This window comes from Rhinolophus hipposideros (genome assembly GCF_964194185.1).
Source record: "Rhinolophus hipposideros genome assembly, chromosome: 2".
In the NCBI taxonomy this organism is placed as follows: Eukaryota; Metazoa; Chordata; class Mammalia; order Chiroptera; family Rhinolophidae; genus Rhinolophus; species Rhinolophus hipposideros.
This window is the reverse complement of record NC_138048.1, coordinates 28,428,125-28,448,134: the sequence shown is the minus strand read 5'-3', so window position 1 is coordinate 28,448,134 and position 20,010 is coordinate 28,428,125. Positions and strand designations below refer to the sequence as shown.

At 34.7% G+C, this 20,010-nt stretch overlaps 1 protein-coding gene across 7 annotated transcripts in view; it reads right to left on the bottom strand.

Moving 5' to 3' along the window:
* The window catches only part of ARL6 (ARF like GTPase 6), a 37,703-nt gene extending 18,306 nt beyond the window's left edge, over positions 1-19,397 (bottom strand). For 4 of the 7 annotated variants that reach the window (XR_013994833.1, XM_081071503.1, XM_081071501.1 and 1 more), the window contains exons 1-5: positions 18,995-19,390; positions 15,781-15,930; positions 9,875-9,936; positions 9,400-9,468; positions 5,312-5,406 (exon numbers count right to left, since the gene is read on the bottom strand). Coding sequence is in view for 5 of the 7 variants with exons in the window: in XM_081071503.1 (XP_080927629.1) it covers positions 5,312-5,406; positions 9,400-9,468; positions 9,875-9,936; positions 15,781-15,903 (349 nt within the window). In the remaining 2 variants the exon portion in view is untranslated. Of the gene's footprint in view, positions 1-5,311; positions 5,407-9,399; positions 9,469-9,874; positions 9,937-15,780; positions 15,931-18,840; positions 18,888-18,994 lie in introns of all 7 variants that reach the window. The other 3 variants (XR_013994832.1, XM_081071502.1, XM_081071500.1) reach the window with 1 other exon arrangement.
* Positions 19,398-20,010: the final 613 nt, after the last annotated feature.

Genomic DNA, 20,010 nt, shown 5'->3' with positions numbered 1-20,010 from the left:
CAGATGCAAAAATCCTAAACAAAATATTAGCAAATCAAATACATTAAAAAATTATGTATCACAACCAAATGGGGTTCATTCCAGGAGCGCAAGAATGGTTCAACATTTGCAAATAGATCTATGTGACACACTACACTAATAAAATAAAAAATAAAAATCATATGATCATATCAATGATGCAGAAAAAGCATTTCACAAGATACAACATCCATTTATGATTAAAACACTCAATAAAATAGGTAGAGAAGGAAAGTACCTCAACATAGTAAAGGCCACAGATGATAAATCCTCAGCTAATATACTCAATAGTGAAAAACTGAAAGCTTTTCCTCTAAGATCAGGAACAGGACAAGCATGACCACTCTCACTACTGTTATTCAACACAGTATTGGAAGTCCTAGGCAGAGCAATCAGGCAAGAGAAAGAAATAAAAGACATCCAAATTGGGAATGAAGAAGTCAAACTGTCACTTTTTGCAGATGACATGATTCTTTATATAGAAAACCATAAAGACTCCACCAAAAAGCTATTAGAATAATTTAAAAATGCAGTAAAGGTGCAGAATACAAAGTCAATGTAGAAAATCCACTATGTTCCTATATATTAACAATGGAATTTTAGAGAAAGAAATGAAAAGACAATTTCATTTGCAATTGCAATAAAAAGAATACCTAGCAATAAACTTAAACGATGTGACGGACCAATACACTGAAAACTACAATAAATTACTGAAAGAAATGGAAGAAGATAAAAAAATGAAAAGATATTCTGTGTTCATGGGTTGGAAAAACCAACATAGTCAAAATAACCATATTACCCAAAGCAATAGACAGATTTAATACAATCCCCATCAAAATCCCAATGGCATTTTTCAATGAAATAGACCAAAAAAAAATCATCAAATTTGTATGAAACTACAAAAAACCCCAAATAACCAAAGCAATCTTGAGAAAAAGGAACAAACCTGGAGGCAATCGTACTCCCTGACTTCAAATTATACTACATAGCTACAAGAATCAAAAGAGTATTGTATTGCCAGAAATACAAACACAGAGACCAATGGAACAGAACTGAGAGCCCAGAAATAAACCTACATGTATATGGGCAACTAATTTTCAATAAAGAAGCCAAAAGCATACAATAGAGAAAAGAAAACCTCTTTAATAAATTTATTAAAGGGAAATATGGAAAGCTACATGAAAAAGAATGACTAGACTGCTATTTGATACCAATCACAAAAATTAACTCAAAATGGCACAAAGACCTACACATAAGAAACAATAAAATACATAGAAGAAAACATAGGTCTAAACTTATGGAGGTTGGTCTCAGAGAGGATTTTATGAATTTGTCTCCAAAGGCAAGGGAAGTAAAAGCAAAAATAAATGAACAGGACCATATCAAACTAAAAAGTTTCTGCATTTCTGCACAGCCAAAGAAACCATTGACAAAACAAAAAGGCATCAACCCAATGGGAGAACAATACCTGTGGTAATGGGCTATGATCCAAAATATATAAAGAACTCATACAACTCAAAAACAACAACAAAAACAAATAATTTAATTAAAAAATGGGCAGAAGACTGAACAATTTTCCTAAGAATACATTTAAATGGCTAAAAGATACATGAAAAGAAGTTCAACTTCACTAGCTATTAGGGAAATGCAAATCAAAACCACAATGAGATACTATTTCATACCTGTTATGAAAAATTACCCAGCCTGTGCTTTTTATGTGACTTTTTCACTTTAAAAAAAAATAATGGTCTTTTATCTGGACTATGTAAAGAAACTAATATAATGTTACATGTCAATTATATCTCAACAGCAACAAAAAAATGGGAATACAACGAGACTTACCACTTCTATTCAACATTGTACTGGAGGTCCTAGCCAATGCAATAAAACAAGATAAAGAATAAAAAGATAAAAAAACTAAAAAGGAAGCAGAATGTTTCTTGTTGTTGTTGCAGAAGACATGATTTTATACACAGAAAATTCTAAGAAATGTACAGAAAAATGATTCGAGTAAATAAATTTAACAATATCCTAGAATACAAAGTTGATATTTTCACAAACTAGCAATGAACCATTAAAATATGAAACAAAATGTACTACTTACAATAGCTTTCAAAATATAAAAAATATAAACTGAATGAAAGATGTGTAAGACTTTTACATAGAAATCTGTAAAAGATAACTTAAATAACTTAGAAAAGCATGAATAAATGAGATGACATACCATGCTCATGAGTTGAAACATTCAATGTTAAGTCTAATGTTAAATATCAATTATCCACAAAAGCAATAAAAATAAAATCTCAGCTGGGTTTTCTTTACAAATTAACATGCTGATTTAAAAATTATTTAAAAGTATGGAAGACCTAAAACTACCAAAATAATTTTTCAAAAGCAGACCAGGGTTGGAAAATTTATCTTATCTGATTTCAAGATTTATTATACATCTATAATAATCAAGACAGTGTGAAAGGACATAAAGAGATCGATGGAACAGAACAAAGTCCAGAAACAGATCTACCTACATACAGTCAAATTATATTTGATAAAGGTTGAAAGTCAAGCGATTTTGACAAGTAATTTAGTGGAAAAGGAAATTTTTTCAACAAATGGATTCTGAGACAACTGGGTATGCGTACAAAAAAAAAAAAAGCACAAAAATTAATTCAAGATGGATTCCAGACCTAAATATAGAAGCTAAAACTATAAAGCTATTATAAGAAAACATAGAATATTTGAGCAATCTTAGAATAGGCAAAGATTTCTTAGAGAGTACATAGAAAAAATGTATATATATATATAAATGATAAATTAGACTTCATAAAAACTGGATACATCTATTCATAAAAGGTACTGTAAAGAAAATAAAAAGGAAGTCACAGACTGAAAAAATACCTTTAAAACACATATATTTGACAGTCTTTAAATCTAGAATACATAAAGAAATCTTATATATCAATAAGAAGACAAACAACCTAATTAAACAAATGGGCAAAAGATTTAAAACGACATTTAAGAGAATGTATAAGATTGGCCAATAGAACAAGAAAAAGTGCTCAACATTATTAGTCATCAGGAAAACGCAAATTAAAAGTACAATTAGATCCTTTCTCCATTCAGGAGAAAGACTGAAATGAAAGAACCTTAACATCATTCATTGAAGAGGATGTGGAACAACTGAAGCTCTTCTATATTGCTATTGAAACGCAAGATAGTATTAACTTCATTGAAAATTTATCTGGTAGTTTCTTAAAATATTATCCATACATCTACCCTATGACCCAGCATTACTGTTACTAGGAATTTATCCAAGAGAAATAAAAACATATGTCTACAAAAAGCCTTTTACAAAAATGTTCATAGCAGGTTTATTCATAATAGCCCTAAAGTAGAAACAGCTCAGATGTCAACTGAGAGAAGGAGAGTAGATAAACAAACTGTGGTATATTCATATGATAAAATATTACAAAGCAGTAAAACGGGATAAACAAGTGATACATAAAACATCATGAGTGACTCCAAAAAACATTATGCTGAATGAAAAAAACCTATGCACAAAATTATATGTACTCCTTCCCCCTTATATGAAATTGCAGAATAGGTAAAAATAATCTGGTAACAGAAATCAGATTAGTAGTTCCTTTAGCATCAGCTGTGGGTATTGATTGGGAAGGGGCATGAGAGAACTTTCTGGGGTGATGAAAATGTTCTGTTTCTTGATAGGGAGTGTAGTCACATGAGTGTATTCATTTGTCAAAATTACTGAACTATATATATACTTAAGATCTGAGCATTTCACTGTATACCACTTATACTTCAATAAAAAGTTCATATACACTTCATCTGAGAAATCCCTCCTTTGGGAATCTATCCCATAAAATAAATGCATCAGTACATAAAGATACACAGACAAAGCTTCTCTTGAAAAAAATCAAGGTTCCCATTATATGTGAAGCAGATTTTGTAAGAATGATTTCATTTTATTGGTCAACATTACAACAAATTTTTGAGGAGAAAGTGGAAAGATTAACACAAAGGTAATGCATATTAAAAAATGCATTCCCAACCCAGATAAAAGACCATTATTATTTTTTTTAAAGTGAAAAAGTCACATAAAAAGCACAGGCTGGGTAATTTTCCCCCAAAAATATTTGAATAAGCTTGAGGTTTTCTAATAAAAATACCTAAGATATTGTGGTTAAACAGCAAGAACTGTTATAAAGACCCACACTATTTTTGCTCCATTTCTAACAAATCCACATTTCTTTTAAATCACCATGCTTTTCTAAAAGTTCTAGCAAAAAGACCACTTAAAATCTTTTCTCAGACATGAGTAAGGCAAGAAATGTAGTTATACAATAGATACTGGAGCATTGTTTGCAGTGTGGAAAAAAAAAGAATAATATCCACTAATAGGTGAATACACCGTGATACACTCATAGAATGGCATATTAGGCATCATTAAAAAGAATAATTATATATATACAATCTGACTTGAAAGGATTTCCATCATGTAGTGTTTGAGGTTAGGGAGGTGCAGAAGTATAGAATATAATCCTATTTTAGCAAATAACAATGACAGTCCTCATAGCCCCCACCCTATATATGCCTTTGGTGCATGTGTGCCTGTGCGCACGCGTGGGTGTAATATAGATAGCAGATATAGATACGTATATGGATATATAAAGGTATGACGCAAATGTGTGTGTGTAATATAGATAGTAGTTATAGATACGTATATGGATATATAAAGGATATATATATATATACACAAAAAATACCAAATTGTTAATAGTGGTATCTTGAAAGCGGGGGGGTTGCAGTTTAAAAGAGAAAAGATATTTTTTAAAAGAGTTCCCACAATATGTATACAAGAAATGCTATGATTATACATACATACACACATATACGCGTGAAAATATGATAACCAAAATCATTTTAATGAGTGTGAAATATATGGATTTCTACTTTCTTATTCTTTTTTTCTGTCTGCATTTTTGGCTATTGACACATTATTTATTCAATCAGAAAAAAGGCCATTTTTATTTTGGGGAAAAATAAACATCACAGATCTGGAAAACACTGCAAAAAGCTTTGCAATTTAAAAAATATGTGATGCGATAAGTAAAGATATTATGAGTTCTGCATAACAAATGTTTTCTAATTAAAAAATTTTAAATAAAAGATAATTACACAGTGAAAGCACCACTTTTTGTTGACATCAAAGAACAAAGTACCATATGCAAACAGACGCCCAAGCACAGTCATCGTGGACTGACAGACACACATGTACCTGGATGACTGAGAAGAGTCTCAAGTTCTTCTTTGGCCACAACCATTCTTAATCTATCACTACTGTCAATGACAAAAATAATGGCTTGTCCTTCTCTGTATAGTAATAGAAAGAACGAGAAAAATTAAAGATAAACTTACACAATTTTCTATGTTTCCTATTCAATTGTATATCTTAATCTGTGTATTATTACCTCTTCAAGTCCTATGTCCATTTATCATGGCTTTGGTGCTGTTTCTTATTCGTTCATGAGTGATTAATATATTAACCATTAGTGATATTTCATATAAAATAATTTCTTTTCACTTACATGATAATACCCGTAGGGTAAATGTAACAACTTGTTTCATAATTTACAAAAAATTGCAAGTTCAACCATAACCCTACTACTCAGGTATAATCATTATTAATGTTTTCATGTAAATCACTTTGGACATTTTCTTTGTGTAGTCACATATGAATCTCTACACCTGTATGAACGGAATCCTGTTTTATACCCTGCCTTTCTGATGTATATGTACATTTCCTTGATATCTTTTGCAGTATAGCTTGAAGTACTTTTATATGAAACATTAAAGCTCCACACTAGTGTTTCTCAAATATTTTTAACATAACCATAGCGAGACATACATTTTTCTATTAAGATAAAACAGACACATAAGTATATATTTGAAATAAATCCCGAAACAATACAAAACAATACAAATAGCTTTTATTTTATTCCATTTGATTTTTTAAAGCTGATAGCCAGCCACTGAACTAGTTTAAGGATTGATTCACTTATAGATAAAGGAGGCACTTCAAAAATCACTGATTGTCTCTGCACACTTTCTTTTTAATGGTTATAAAGTATTCCGCTGCATGGATGTGTCATCAAAGGCTGTGTCAAACTTCAATTGTTGGACTTATAGGTTATTTCCAATTTTCATTAGTATGTAAAACTTCAAGATAAACAACGTCCTAAATACATTTCTAAAAATTCTTGAAACTTTATCATCTGTTCTTATGAATAAAATTTCTAGAAATACATATAAAATTTAAAATTTAGATATACATTGAGAAATTGTCCTCCAGAAATGTATCAATTTATACTACCACCAGCATTTTTCCTACCCACTGATCAGCATAGCTCTTTTCTTTCTTTTCAATTTTTGCCATTCTAACAACATATTATTTTACTTGTATTTCATTAATTGCTAGTGAAGTTCACTTATTCCAGTCATACATTAAGAGTTTAGAGTTCAATGTCATTAGTAATCATATAAATATAAAAGTAAAACAACTTTTTAAACACCATTTTCTCCTATCATTTAAAAAAATGAATGCAGATTATCACAATCATAAATTCCTAGTGGAAATAGAGACTGGTACAATTGGAAATATCTATCAACAGCTTTAAAATGTTGTATAATCAATCACTTTGAGACAGTAATTTTATTTCTGGTATTTATTCGAAGGAAACATGAACTGTGACAAAGATTTATGCAGCAAGGTGTTAATTGAAGGATTGTTTATAATCTTCAAAAACTGAGAAAAACCTTCATATCCAAAAACAGAGAAATGATTAAGCAAATTTTGGCACAGGCATATGAAAAAATATTAGACAGCCACTGACGTTATATTCTTTGTATGTTTTTGTCTGATTTACCCTTATCATAGAATGCTAACTGAAAAAGTAGAATAAAAACTACATACTGTACATAATTTTAGAAGGCTCCTTTCGCAATTATATTAAGTATATATTATATATTTCCAAAAAGAGGAAACATAGCAAAATGATTAACAATGGTAAATTTATTAGGAGAGATATTTATGGGGAGCTTTTAAAATATTCTTTTCTGTATTTTTTAAACATTAAAAAGTGTACACTCCTTAATTTTATAACTTTTTTATGTTGTAAGAGTAATATGCAGAAATTATATAATAATTAACATTACATAATCATATAAATGACAAAGTAAATTTCCCTTATAATCTTATTATTTCCAAAACAAATGCTATTAATGGCTTGGCGCATATTTCACTAACAACTCTCTTCTCTCTATATAAACTAAGCACATATTTTTATTAAGAATATTTTCCTTTATATAATTGCAATGTGAAAAAAATGTCACTATAAATAATGCTCAACACATCTTTCTATGCATATCTCTGACTGACTAGTTTTAGTCATAGGATACATTTCGTAAAGCAAAAATGATAGCTGAAGGGCACAAACATTTCTCATTTTAACAGATATTGATAAATTATCCTGAAAAAGATTAACATTCCCACTAAAGTGACTCCTTTTGCCTACAGTAGACTTAATTAATCTTTTTAATCTCTTTCAGTCTGATAGATTAAAATGAGCTTGTTTTTTAATAATCATGAAAGTATAGAGCTACAAGAAATAAATTTACTATTATTGTAGATTCCTCACCATTCAATCTACAATTTATGTATAATATTTCTGAATTCAGTAATTTCTTCCAAAAAGATTTTGAAGAAAAAGGAGTTAAAATCAGAAAGTTTCCTTTTTTTGAAGTACTCTTTTCTACGTATTTTTTTCCTGTAATTAAAAAAAATGTTATTTTTATAAAAGTAGTGAAAGTAAATGTTAAGCCATATTTAGGCCAGGAGCAAAAAACCTTATCATAAAAGCCATCTTGTCTGGATCCTGTCTTGCTTTATCTCCTAGGGGCCAGTGATCATTGGGCCTGGGAGGTCAGGTCCCCGGACAGTGACCTGGGGCCCCGGTGTGGAGCCGGAGGGCTTGGTCATGCCCTGAAACCCTTTGCCAATGAAAAACCCCTGAAGCATTAAAGGGGGAACAGTCTTGTTTATCCCCCTCCTATAAAACTCCATACCCCTCTCTGCTTGGGGAGATTATGGTCTTCTCTAGCCTGACCTGCAGCTCAAACACACCAAATAAATTGTAATAAACCAATTTTGGTTGCCCGTGACTCATTCCTCTGGCCATGCCTCACAGTAAATTTTTTTTTTTAAATGAATTTTTACTAATTGGAGCAGGAATTAAAAAATCGTATACGGAAAACTCAGGTTTCCTTAAAAAACAAAACAACTCACATTTCCCTAGGAAGTTTAATGCAGGATATCAGAAACATGCCACTTTTCCTTTTCCAAAGTGACTCTCAGATCTGAAGCCCTCTTTTCCTTCTACCTCAGAGGTCACCTGTACATGTATGATTTAAATAGGCCTTCAATCTATTCAAGCAATCACTGAAAAGAATATCTGAAATGAATCTCCTTGGTTCATATCTGAGAAATATAATGTTCATTCCCACATTAGCAGGAAAGAATTAATCAATAAAAATAAAAATCTGATCTGGCAGTCATCGCATACCATTTCAAGATAAGAGTTCATAAGGACAAAAGGGCATTTAGTCAAGGGATACTGTTTTTAAGTTTCAGACTCCAAAAGTGAGTTATACTGCCCTTCAGATACATTTGGATCCTTAACTTGACAGCTGTTGATCCAACATCCTTAGTGAGCACTTGATCTGCATATGCTGAAAAATATCTTGTTTAGAATTGCTTGTAGGACAAATGGATCAGCTGTTGGACAGCACTGTTATTTTAACTAAATTTATTCAATAAATATTTACTTGGCCTTGAAGAAATAATCTGAATGAGCAATAAACCCTGCCCTTGAGGAATTCCCAATCCCATTAGGGAGGCGGCTATTCTATATGACTTTAGGACATAACTAAGTATGATTACAAGGATATGAAAGTACTGTGAGAACACTGGTGACAGAACAATGGGGCAAAACAGTGAATTTCAAAGAGGAGGTGACTTTTGAGCTAGTCCTTAAGGCATGACTATATTAACTTGAAACTACAGAAAGGTAGGGTAGAACCCGGTGCTAAAAACAGAACAGCACATGCAAAGGCTCAAGGTTATGAAGGATTTCACGCATTTGAGAAATAATGTAAAGTATGACTGCACTTTTTTTTAAGTTAGGAAATGTGCTTAAATTATATGAAAAATGAACACTACAACCCACTCCATGTAATCATTTGACTGTCTAATCTATTTGTTATTAAAATATACCCATCCAGTTAACCAAAATTCACATACATACTTACTTATAATAGTGTTCCCAGAGATTTCTGTATCTTCCTTGACCTGACATGTCAAACACTGTAAAAGACAAACTACAAAAACAACAACAACAAAAAAACGTGACTACATTGTAAGCTACTAACTTTAACGTGTAACTTTCACTTAAAAATTTAAATTGCTTTCAATCTAAGAAACCATTCTTGAATATACAATATTCATCTTGGGCCAATTTTCAAGTACAAATGCCATAAAATAAATTTATTGAAATATGGTTTTGCAATGAGCAACATATAAAAAAAATGGTTTGTTTTTGCTAGTGATATGAGTTTGTCTAACCTCTATATTCTGAAAAATAATTCAGAGGTAGTGGCATAAACATATTTTGTACGAGCTTCTGAAACAACAAATTATTATTTCTAAGCGTAGGAGGAATGACGAGGTAGATCTAATATCATTTTCACCCACAACTTTTTAGTCACATATTATAAAGTGAATTACCTGGATGATTTGAATTTTTCTATGCTGAATCCTATCGTTGGAACTATATCTTGAGATTGAGCCTTTAAGAGAAAAGACAAAGTATAGAAATTTGCAATTATCAAAGATGAATTTTTTTCCTCAGGTTAAAAAAAGGCATCCAGATTTTCCAATTTTAAAATCTGCCACTAAGGAGACGACAGGATTTGACAAAATTATAATTTTTGCAATGGGAATCACTGTAAATTCTTCACTCAAATTTAGCCAAAAGGCCGAGAAGTGATTATAAATTCTTTATAGAAGTTTAAGGTTTACTAATTATGAATTTGTATAACATGTTTGTATTAATTCACATTTTGTGGCTTGCTGCAAGTTATCATGGATTTAAAGTGGTTTGAGAAGTCACTCCGAGTTCACATATAGGACTTTCTAATCTTTCAACACATACTTATTAGGCTCATATGGGCCCTGGGAACTCTCCTCACGAGCAGATGGTGAATGTACACGGTCCTTGCTCTCATGGAGTTTATAATCTAGAGGAGGTAAACAGCAATAAACAGCTAAGTTACAAATGAACACAATTTGGGGAAGTGATGAGTGCAATGAAAGTTGACTAGGGGGTGGGAGGCAACTGGTATGAGGCATTGAAGAAGGGTGCTCAGGGAAAGCTTTGCTGAGGAGGTGACATCTGACCCAGGAGTGAATATCAAGAAGAGAAAAGCTATGACAAGATCTTGGCAAAGAACATTCTAGTCAAAAGAATTGGCTAGCGCAATGAGCCTAGGACAGGAAGAAACTCACCCCTGAGAAGGCCTGTATGTCTAGAGTATACTGCGTAAGGGAAAGAGCTGCATGTAATGAAGTAAGGGAGGTAGGGTCTCGAAGGACATGGAAGGGAATTCTTTGTGGAGCAGAGACTGCAAGTGGGCAAGAGCACAGCAGAAGACCTGCTGACAAATCCCACAGGCAAGAGAAATGCTTCATACAGAGTACGTAACAAGGTATCTCCTCACACTTCCACCATCAAAACTGTCCTTCCTTTTGAATAAAAATCGTCCACTTTCTGATCCAGATGCGTAGGAGTTATTCTTGACTCCTCCCTGTTTAACATTCTCTATTTAAGCATCCTCCAAGCTTTACTGGCTCTGTCTCACTAACTTAGATCAGGCCCTTATCAATTCTTGCTTTGAATTACTGTAACAGCCTCCGAATTACTCCTAATTACCGCAAATTGCTAATATTCTACCTTAGACAAGCTACCGAACTTCTCTAAGCCTTAGTTTTCTCAAATGTGAACTGTATTACTATCCTTAACTCATAAAGTTATCATGAGAATTAAATGAGTTAATGGTGCAAAATACTCCCCACAGTGTCTGGTCCACAGTAATACCCTACGAACGTTTGCTATTATAATTATATTCTCACTGACTTTATTCTTATCCCCAAGTTTCTATACTCCCACAAGCACAACTTTAAAAAAAATCCCCCTTCAGTTCATCTTGTTGCTTTTATATGAAAACAGGAGGAGTAAAGGGAAAACTGTTGCCTCACATTACACTCACATTGCTAGTCTACTTCTGGAAATTTAAAATTCAAATAGAAAGACAGAAGCTGAAAAGTCACTGGAGCTTGGTCACCTTAATAGTAATTTGCTACTGAAAAGGAATTCTCAGAGCAGCCCTCGCTCTGCCTTTCTGAAGTTTGTTTATTCAGCTTTTCCTTCCATCTTATAAACTGCCTAGTATTCCTCCAAAAATATCTTTCTTTTTGTTTATGTTAGACAGAATTTATTTCCTGGTACTTGGATTTGTGCCTCACAACAAACTTTGGAATGAAGAGTTTCCTAATTTTTATTGTCCCCAAATACCCCCCTTTTGAATCTAAGGGTTTTTCATGTGCCAATCTTGTGAGTAAATCATCAGCTATTATTATTAGGAAAAACATACCAACAGTAAAAAAGTGAGAAAGTTAAAGATCTTAAAAAATAGCAGAAAACGGTAGCCTTGTCTTCACTGAATTGTAATTAAAACATTTGTCTAGCCTCCCCACAATGATCCAGATTCTTCACAAACTCTTCATTTCCACAGAAGGTCCCCTTTAACTTCCTGTTTTACTTTATAGGGATAAAATTAATCAATAATCATTCCCTGATCAAAAATGAAAATAAAATAATCACTGATCAGTTCATCTGTCCAAAAATATATTAATTACCAAACAATATTCTAGGTATTTGGCATTCAGTGTTGAACAATATAAGATTTATGCTCTTACAGAATTTAAATTTATAATGAAGAAACATTTAATAAACAAGTTATCAACTGAATATGCAACATAATTTCAGATTGTTTTAAACGCTAAGAATATAAAACTGGATGATGTGATAGAATGAGAGCATGTATGTTGGGGAATGGGGGAAAAATGGGAATTTTAACAGAAACGTGTTTCTAGAATCCATTTCTAAGAAAATGACAGCTAAGACCAAATTCTTGAAAAGAGTGATCAGGTTAAAATGTTCCCGCTCTCTCTCTGCATCAGTTTAGAAAACACCAGCAATCTCAATATATAAATAATAAACATTGGGACAGCTTAATATTAAAAACCATTTTGGGTCCAGGAAGTATCTGGCTACCTAGAAACTGATATTATGCACAAAAAAATAAGAGACTACTTTACTATAAAATGAGATTTGCAATTTTTTTTGTAAGACTTTTCTGATAGAGTATTGTAGATTTCTATAATTCACTTATTCATTAAAAATAATGTTTCTAATAGTGAATCTAAGCTCACAAGAGCCTCTTCATGGGTTCAAAGATATGGAGGAAGCAAGTGTTATATTTATAGTGACCCCCTGAGTGACAGAGGTTTCCGGGTCTTTAAAAAGTCCTATTTCGAGTGGCTTCTCGGCAATTATCACCAAGTGTTTTTAAAAAATCAAAGCAATTGACTCTCTGAGGATCTAGAGGTCAATTATTCAGAGAAAGGATGGTTGCCTGAAGATTAAGGCTCAGGAAGCGGTGTCAAAAATTAGGTGATTTCCTTAGAATAGCCATGGAGCTAGTCTAGGCTAGTTCCACAATGCACCAGAGGTAACAGATACAGGGATGTGGGAAAGTAACAAAATATTAATTAGAAAGCTTTAGTTATTGGCTGTGTACCCTGGTTTTTCTGGGGGCTCTCCCTAATGTGATGTGTTAGGCAGGGTCAGTAGTGGTCTTCCATTAGGTCTTTCTGAAATGGAGAGAATTAGAATATTTTATGATGACAGAGTGAGCACATGCTGCCTCCTTCCTCTTTTGCCCCAAATCTCTAGAAATGACAGAAGAAATTATGAAAAAAAATTCCATTAAGAGCAAGTGTCTTCAAAAAACCAATTCTGTTTTTGGAAGAAAGCTGTTCCCATCCATATAAAAGATTATTCCTATATTAATAACCATGTCTGGGGACAGAAGATCACTGTCCTGTTGGGAATGACAGAGGAAGAGACTGCAATTTCTATTTTGTTCTTTGAATGTTATTTCTCCCAATTTGAGTATAGTGGGCACTGGAGGGTTGGTCCATTTGTGGGCTATTAACTCTGGCTCTGATTCAAATCATTTTGTAGTTATTTGAGATCTCTTTAAAAAAAAAAATACCTTTCAGGCACAGGTGGGTATGGTTCTGCTTTTACAATATATGCACTATTCTCTAAATTCAATTCTGGACCCCATCCAATTGAGTAACATGCTATATCTTCCTCTTGAGGACTGATAAATAAATTTATTATAATCACCTAGGTCAGGAGTCAGACTGCAATGTATGTCGGCTTTTTAACCTGTTCTTTTCCTTATTGGAGAACAATCTCTTTTCCTGTTTCCACATAGAGAAAATTCCATTAAAATGACCCTCCTAGTTTCTCTATCTCCTCTTTCCCAATTGATTTCTCGCCATAGGGGGAAAAATGACTTTGACTGCTCAGTTTGTAGAATGAAACTGAATATCCTTGGTTCTGCTTCTCTGTCTCTCTCTCATTTGAGAGCCACACGCTTATCGCAAGCATGCATTCTCATCTGTTCTTAGCTATGCAGTAAACCTAGAATTGCATCTGTCCCCGAGGAGGAAACCTTGAAATTTTGGGAGGTTAATCTCAATTCAAGAGAGTGTTAGCAAGTCCTCTGGCCAGACCTAAACCTTGCCCTCCAAACATCAATCTTTTCAATAAAGCCTGACTTTAGCATGCATATCTCAAGTGACTGCCAACTCAGTGGGGGATGCCCCCTAAAACATCTAAATTACCTTCCAAATCCATTTTCATCTTATCCCGGCTGCCTCAACCTAACTCCCACCTGAAAATACACCAGGAGCCAGTTATTTTCACATGGTAAACTCATCTATATAAAAGAAGGCAATAATGACTAGAAGAAAAGAAACAATGGCATTTTTGTAATTCCAAAGCAATCTCCAACTAAACAGAAGTAACACTGAAGCTGTTGCAAAAGAAATGGAGCAGTAAGGCTTCTTCTCATTCTGCCCAACCTGAAGCACTGCTTAGAGGCAATGAAGTCTACCTTTAATTACCATATTTAGGAGCAATATTTCCCATTGTCAATTCATTCAGTCATTAAGAGTACCAGCTTCCTATTTTTTACCCTGTCTGTGCAGTCCATATTATCTTTTTACTCAACATTTTTCATTATTTGACTAATGGTTGTTACCTAAATAAATCTATTTACAATAGTAAATGCTGGTATCTACCTCATATGGTTTTCCCCTTCTTCCATACCTACAGGATACCTATTAATGCTGAAAGCAGTAATATGCCCTACTTTACAAACAAATCCAGCCTCATTTATAGAGTGGGATAGCCAGTGGGATGTACCCTGTTTCCTAGGAAATAAGACCTGGCCAGACAATCAGTTCTAATGCGTCTTTTGGAGCAAATATTAATATAAGACTCGGTATTATATTATATTATTATATTATACCAGTTTTATAGTAAAATAAGACCAGGTCTTTTATTAATTTTTGCTCCAAAAGACTCATTAGAGCTGACTGTCCAGTTAGGTCTTAGTTTCGGGGAAACACAGTAAATAAAAGTCATTAGTCAGGGCTTCTGGGTAAGCTCTTTAAAGAGGCTTATTTAGCAAGAAGGCCTATTCTTTTTCCCTATTCATCTCCCCTGTGATTTAGAATCTAGACATATAGTTAAAACCAAAGTGACCATGTGGAGATATGAAAAGGGTAAAAACCAGTCACAGAAAGAGATGGAAGACGCAGAGCAAAGATGGAAGAAAGATGGAAGATGCCTGGATCTCTTGTGGCCGTGTAGCTGCTACACAAGCCCTGGAATACCTCTTCTGGAATTATTCAGATGACAGAAAAAGAAGCCTCTATTTTATTTAGTTCACTGGTACATGGGTTTTCCTTATATGCAGTAGAACCTAGCTTTAACTTGTGCTTCATATGGTGTAGGATATGCTAGCTTTACATATTTTTCAGTTATTAAAATAATATATTAATGTACTTATTACTTAAATGACTTAAAGTCATCTTGTCTACTACTACTGATATGCATACCACACTCTTGGGACACTGTCTAATTATCCATAGAGCCTATAAAAATGATTTACCTTTCCCTCTGTTTTGCACCTCTTCTAAAGAGAGCCCAGAAGAAGGCAATGCTACCTGAAAGTAAACTTGGCAAATCTGTGAAGATCTTTTGAGGAAAAAAGACATTTGGCAAATATTACAATTTAAATAATCAAGATTTACCTATATACCTGCATAAAACACTGCAAATTATGGCTGACTGATACTTATTACTTTAAGGTTCTACAAACTTAACATATTTCATAACATGGCTATGTGATGCTACAACAGCAAACAAAGTAATTCTGCATATTAACTTCCTCTAGCAGAAAATACATAAAGCATCTAACAAAGATACTTACATTTGAAGGTTTAAGTTTGTTAATGATTGTTGTTTTGCCACTATTATCCAGCCCAAGGCACAAAACATTAACCTCCTTCTTCTTCAGGCCAAGCAAGCCTGAAAGTCTGTCTAGCAATCCCATAATGTGATTCAAATATTTATAAAAAAGCTGCAAGTCAGGAAAAAACAAATTACACACAAGCACCTGAAGTATGGAAAATGAGCATGTATGTAAAAAAATTAATATTATAAAGACACAATGATGTTACGAAAACCAAGTCAATGTAGCTTTGCACTTAGTAAACAGAGTATAAGCTGATTACCAGAAAGGAGCCTTAACTGAAATGCAAATTGACAGCTTACGACCCCTGGCAACACAGAATAATGCCCTTGAAATAACTGTATATTTCTCATCGTAATATTGTAATACTTAAGAACAAAATGTGGTTAAATTCATGTGGAGTCTGCTGTTTGTGATACTTGAAAATATCTGCAGCCGTTTCTGGAAATCTGGAACAATGGGCAATGGGGTTTATGTAGAGCCTAAGGCTGAAGCTAAGATATTAAAAGGCAGACCAGGAAAACAGAGAAAAAAATGAGATTTTGGCTATATCACTTAAGCAACTGGCTAAAACTTTTTCTGAAGCCAGCTCCATTGTTGTACTTTTCAGTAATAAATATTAAATTCACTCTTTTTGTTTGCTTGATTATATCCAATTTAGGTTGTGTTTCTATCAGCAGAAACACAGAATTCTGATACATTTATCTTAATTTTCCCTTAGTCCTTACATATATCTTTAAGTCACTACAAATCCATTTGGGAAGAAGGTTATGTATAAAATACACATATACAAACACAATTTTATTGAACCTTAATAAATATCTGTTTTCTTAAACTGTAATTCAGCTGAAATATCCTAAGTATTACTTTAAAAGAATTTTAGTATACTTGTAAAGAACAAGAAAGTAAATACTAATTTTAGATTTTAATCTAGTTTTCTCAAATATTGTAAATGTTTCTTTTGTTAACGCATCCCTGAAGTGTTCATTTCTTTACCAATTCTTTCTTTGGAAGAAAAAAATACTTCCAATTCAAACTTAAAAAACAAAACTCCATTATCAATCCAAATAGAAGTATTTTGCAGTCATATAAAATTGCTAATGATATATTGCTTGCTATGTGTTGTCTTTATGGCTCTTCTTATCCTTCCAAGGTACCGTCAAAATTAGAAGTCAGGTCTCCTCCACATGAAACTTTCCAAAGGTGTTCCCTTTGAGTCCATCACCTACCAAAATATTATTATGTGGTGGGAGAAAAAGATACCCCTTTTGCCAGCCCTCAACTGCCAAACGGACTGCTACAGCAGCAACTACAATACACCTGTGTTCCAAACATTTCCTATTACTCTCTGGACCATCATTTTCAAAGTTCTCTAAATATTAATCTCATTTATTTGATTTATTCTCATTGCTGTCTCAGGTTCCAGAAGCCTGTCATCTTACAGCTCCTTCAGTATTTTTTATCCTACACCTGCCCAGACAAGGCCATACCTTGAAGGATGTGAGGCTGCAGCAACTTACACGATAAGAGGCTTCCAAGACAACTGTATCTGGAAGGAGGCTGCATCATCAGTTTTGCTTAGGACCCTTAGGAGATCATTAAGGATACAAATCTCCAAATTGAATTTTAATGATGTTCCGAAAAAAAACGTGCAGTGACCCATCCAAGCATGGGAGCTATAACAAGAGTCACAGTTGTCTTACCCAAGGAATGGGTTTGATGTCAGATACTCCATTTGTTTCACTTGAATCGACTTTTCCCCTTGTGTTGGAGATTAAAATCTCACTCAATCCATTCCTTTGTATCCCAGCTTAAGGATAAGCATTTGTAGAATCTACTTTAAGCTAGCCTTCTGGTATCATAAAACAATTCACACAATTTTAATCCAAAGTAAATTTTACTCACTTTGTTACTGTACTAAAAATACTAATATAAAGGCTTACATATTCCCTTTTCCATACAATTTTGAACAGATTTTTAAAAATGTGACCACTTTTCACATTATTCTCCTCTGGACATCTACTATAAAACATCGATCGTCAGAAGTTTGATACCTGAATATTCATTTTGCAAAGAAATGTGGATTGTGACTTTCCATCCCTTTTTCATAGATTATCAAACACCTAATGCTGTTATTGAAATATTTTGGGGCATACAATTTAAAAGAGAAGTCAGTTGTTCTAAAAGATGTAATTACATTCATTGAAGTTGCTTTATAAACAACTCACATGGCCTTACGTATGCTTCTATTCCTTAGTAACTACACACTTCTGTAAGTTTACCTTTGCATGCATGAAATAAGGAAATAAAAAATAATTCAAGCCCCTCAACATTTAAGTATCATGTCCTAAGTGAACAGTGGGAGATACAATTACAGTGTTCTGTAGCTCCCTACTCCTTCCGCCTTCATTCTCAACCCTGGCTGCCTACTGGAATCGACTGGATTGATATTTCTGAAGATGGGATCAGGGCATCTGTATTGTAAAAAGCTACACAGTATTTCTGATGTACTGTCACTACTGGGAGTTACTGGCTTTCGGAATAAAGTCCAAACTTGCATGTGTAACTTTTAAGGCTGTTCACAATCTGGTGCCAATCTACCTTTCTAGTTTATCTTACTGTTTTTCTCTCTTTGCCCACCAGTCACATTCTCTTGATTGTTATGTGAGAAATTGCCTTCTAAAGGACTACTTGTTGACAGAAAAGTCCTGAAGAATTAGGATGTTATCCAGGTAAGAACTTGGAACATAAGCTCCAGACATAATGGACGAGCAGAGAAAATAGCAGGAATGGTACTTTGTAAACTTCAAAGATGTCTCCAGAGTGAAGTGGATAGCACACTCCTACTACCCCAAACAAACATTTTTATTTGGCTTTCAGTTTTTGATAATGAAATTTCAATTACACTTCCCACCCACCAAACAAAAACTTCCAAACTGGGTAGTGTTAAAACGAACCAAAGAAACACAAATTCCGTCAAACAAGTTCAATGAGTTTGTGGGGGTTGCCAGTACTCACCGTAGAAGCTCACTTCTCCTTTTCCACCTCTCACGCATTAGGAACGACTACACGGAGTGAAAAACACGGAAAAGAGCGATTCTAAAACTGGGGGCCGCAGGGAGGGGAATGTGAGGGGGCGCCGCTGGCGACAGAATTGTCGGTGGGCAAATACCTGGTTTTTGAGGTTAGTCTGCGGGCCTCATGGATGGATGCACTCACGCGTGAGTCTCCCAGCCTTCCTCTCTGTGCCTCGATAGGAAGGATCACTGGTCCTGAGCTAACCCGCGTCTACGAGTTGGGTGAAACGGTAGCCTCAGCCGCAGCGCCAGCATCACTAACTGGGCCGGCGCTTAGGCGCGCGGCGTTCCCCCGGCAACCGGAGGTGCTTCCGGTCCCGAAGCCACGCTTCCTCGGAGATCCTAGCAAGTCAGCCGCCGTGCTCTGACTTAACGGATATAAGAGTTCCTGGAAGACCCCAGAAGCACACGGAGGAACATTAAAGAAGGTGTGAGCACGCGTGGCGTGGTGAACTGCCGCGTTCCTGCGAGGAGCCTTGCAGTTCCCCGGTGGAGCATGATGGGAATTGTAGTCCTGCGCACAGGCTGCTGGGAAGGGTTTGGGGACGGCCTTTGCTTAGGGTGTTACTCTTGGCCCTGGTCTCTCGGATCCTCGCAGGAATACCAGCTCCCGGGAGCGGGCTTTCAGGATGGCGCCCCGAGCACTGAGGAGACTGCGTCGTTGCCGGTTATGGGCGCAGCGTGGTGGCAACGACTGCAGGACCCACTGTGCCCATTGGGGCAAGATGTGCACCAGAGTTGCCCCGCTGCCTTGGGCACTGACCCTCCTTTGGGCTCTGATAGGCCTGAGACCTTGGAGTCCTGGCCAAGTAAAGTTGTTAATGTAGGTAGGGAGAGAAGATAAGCTCAAAGGCATTGTTCGGCAAGAGCAGTAGGCCTGTATCTGGCTTCTCAGCTGTCTGATCTGAAGAGATTTCCACCAGGCGTAATCTCCTGTGATAAGATTACATTCCCAGCATCAAATCGGCAGGTGGTCAGAAAAGAAATTAATAGTCTGAAGGCGTAGTTAGCCACCTTCTTAAATGGCACCCGGATTGTATAGTAACAAACCCTCCAACTGAAAATATTTTGACATACACGTTTCCCCGTATTTTTTGTTACTGTGCTATCC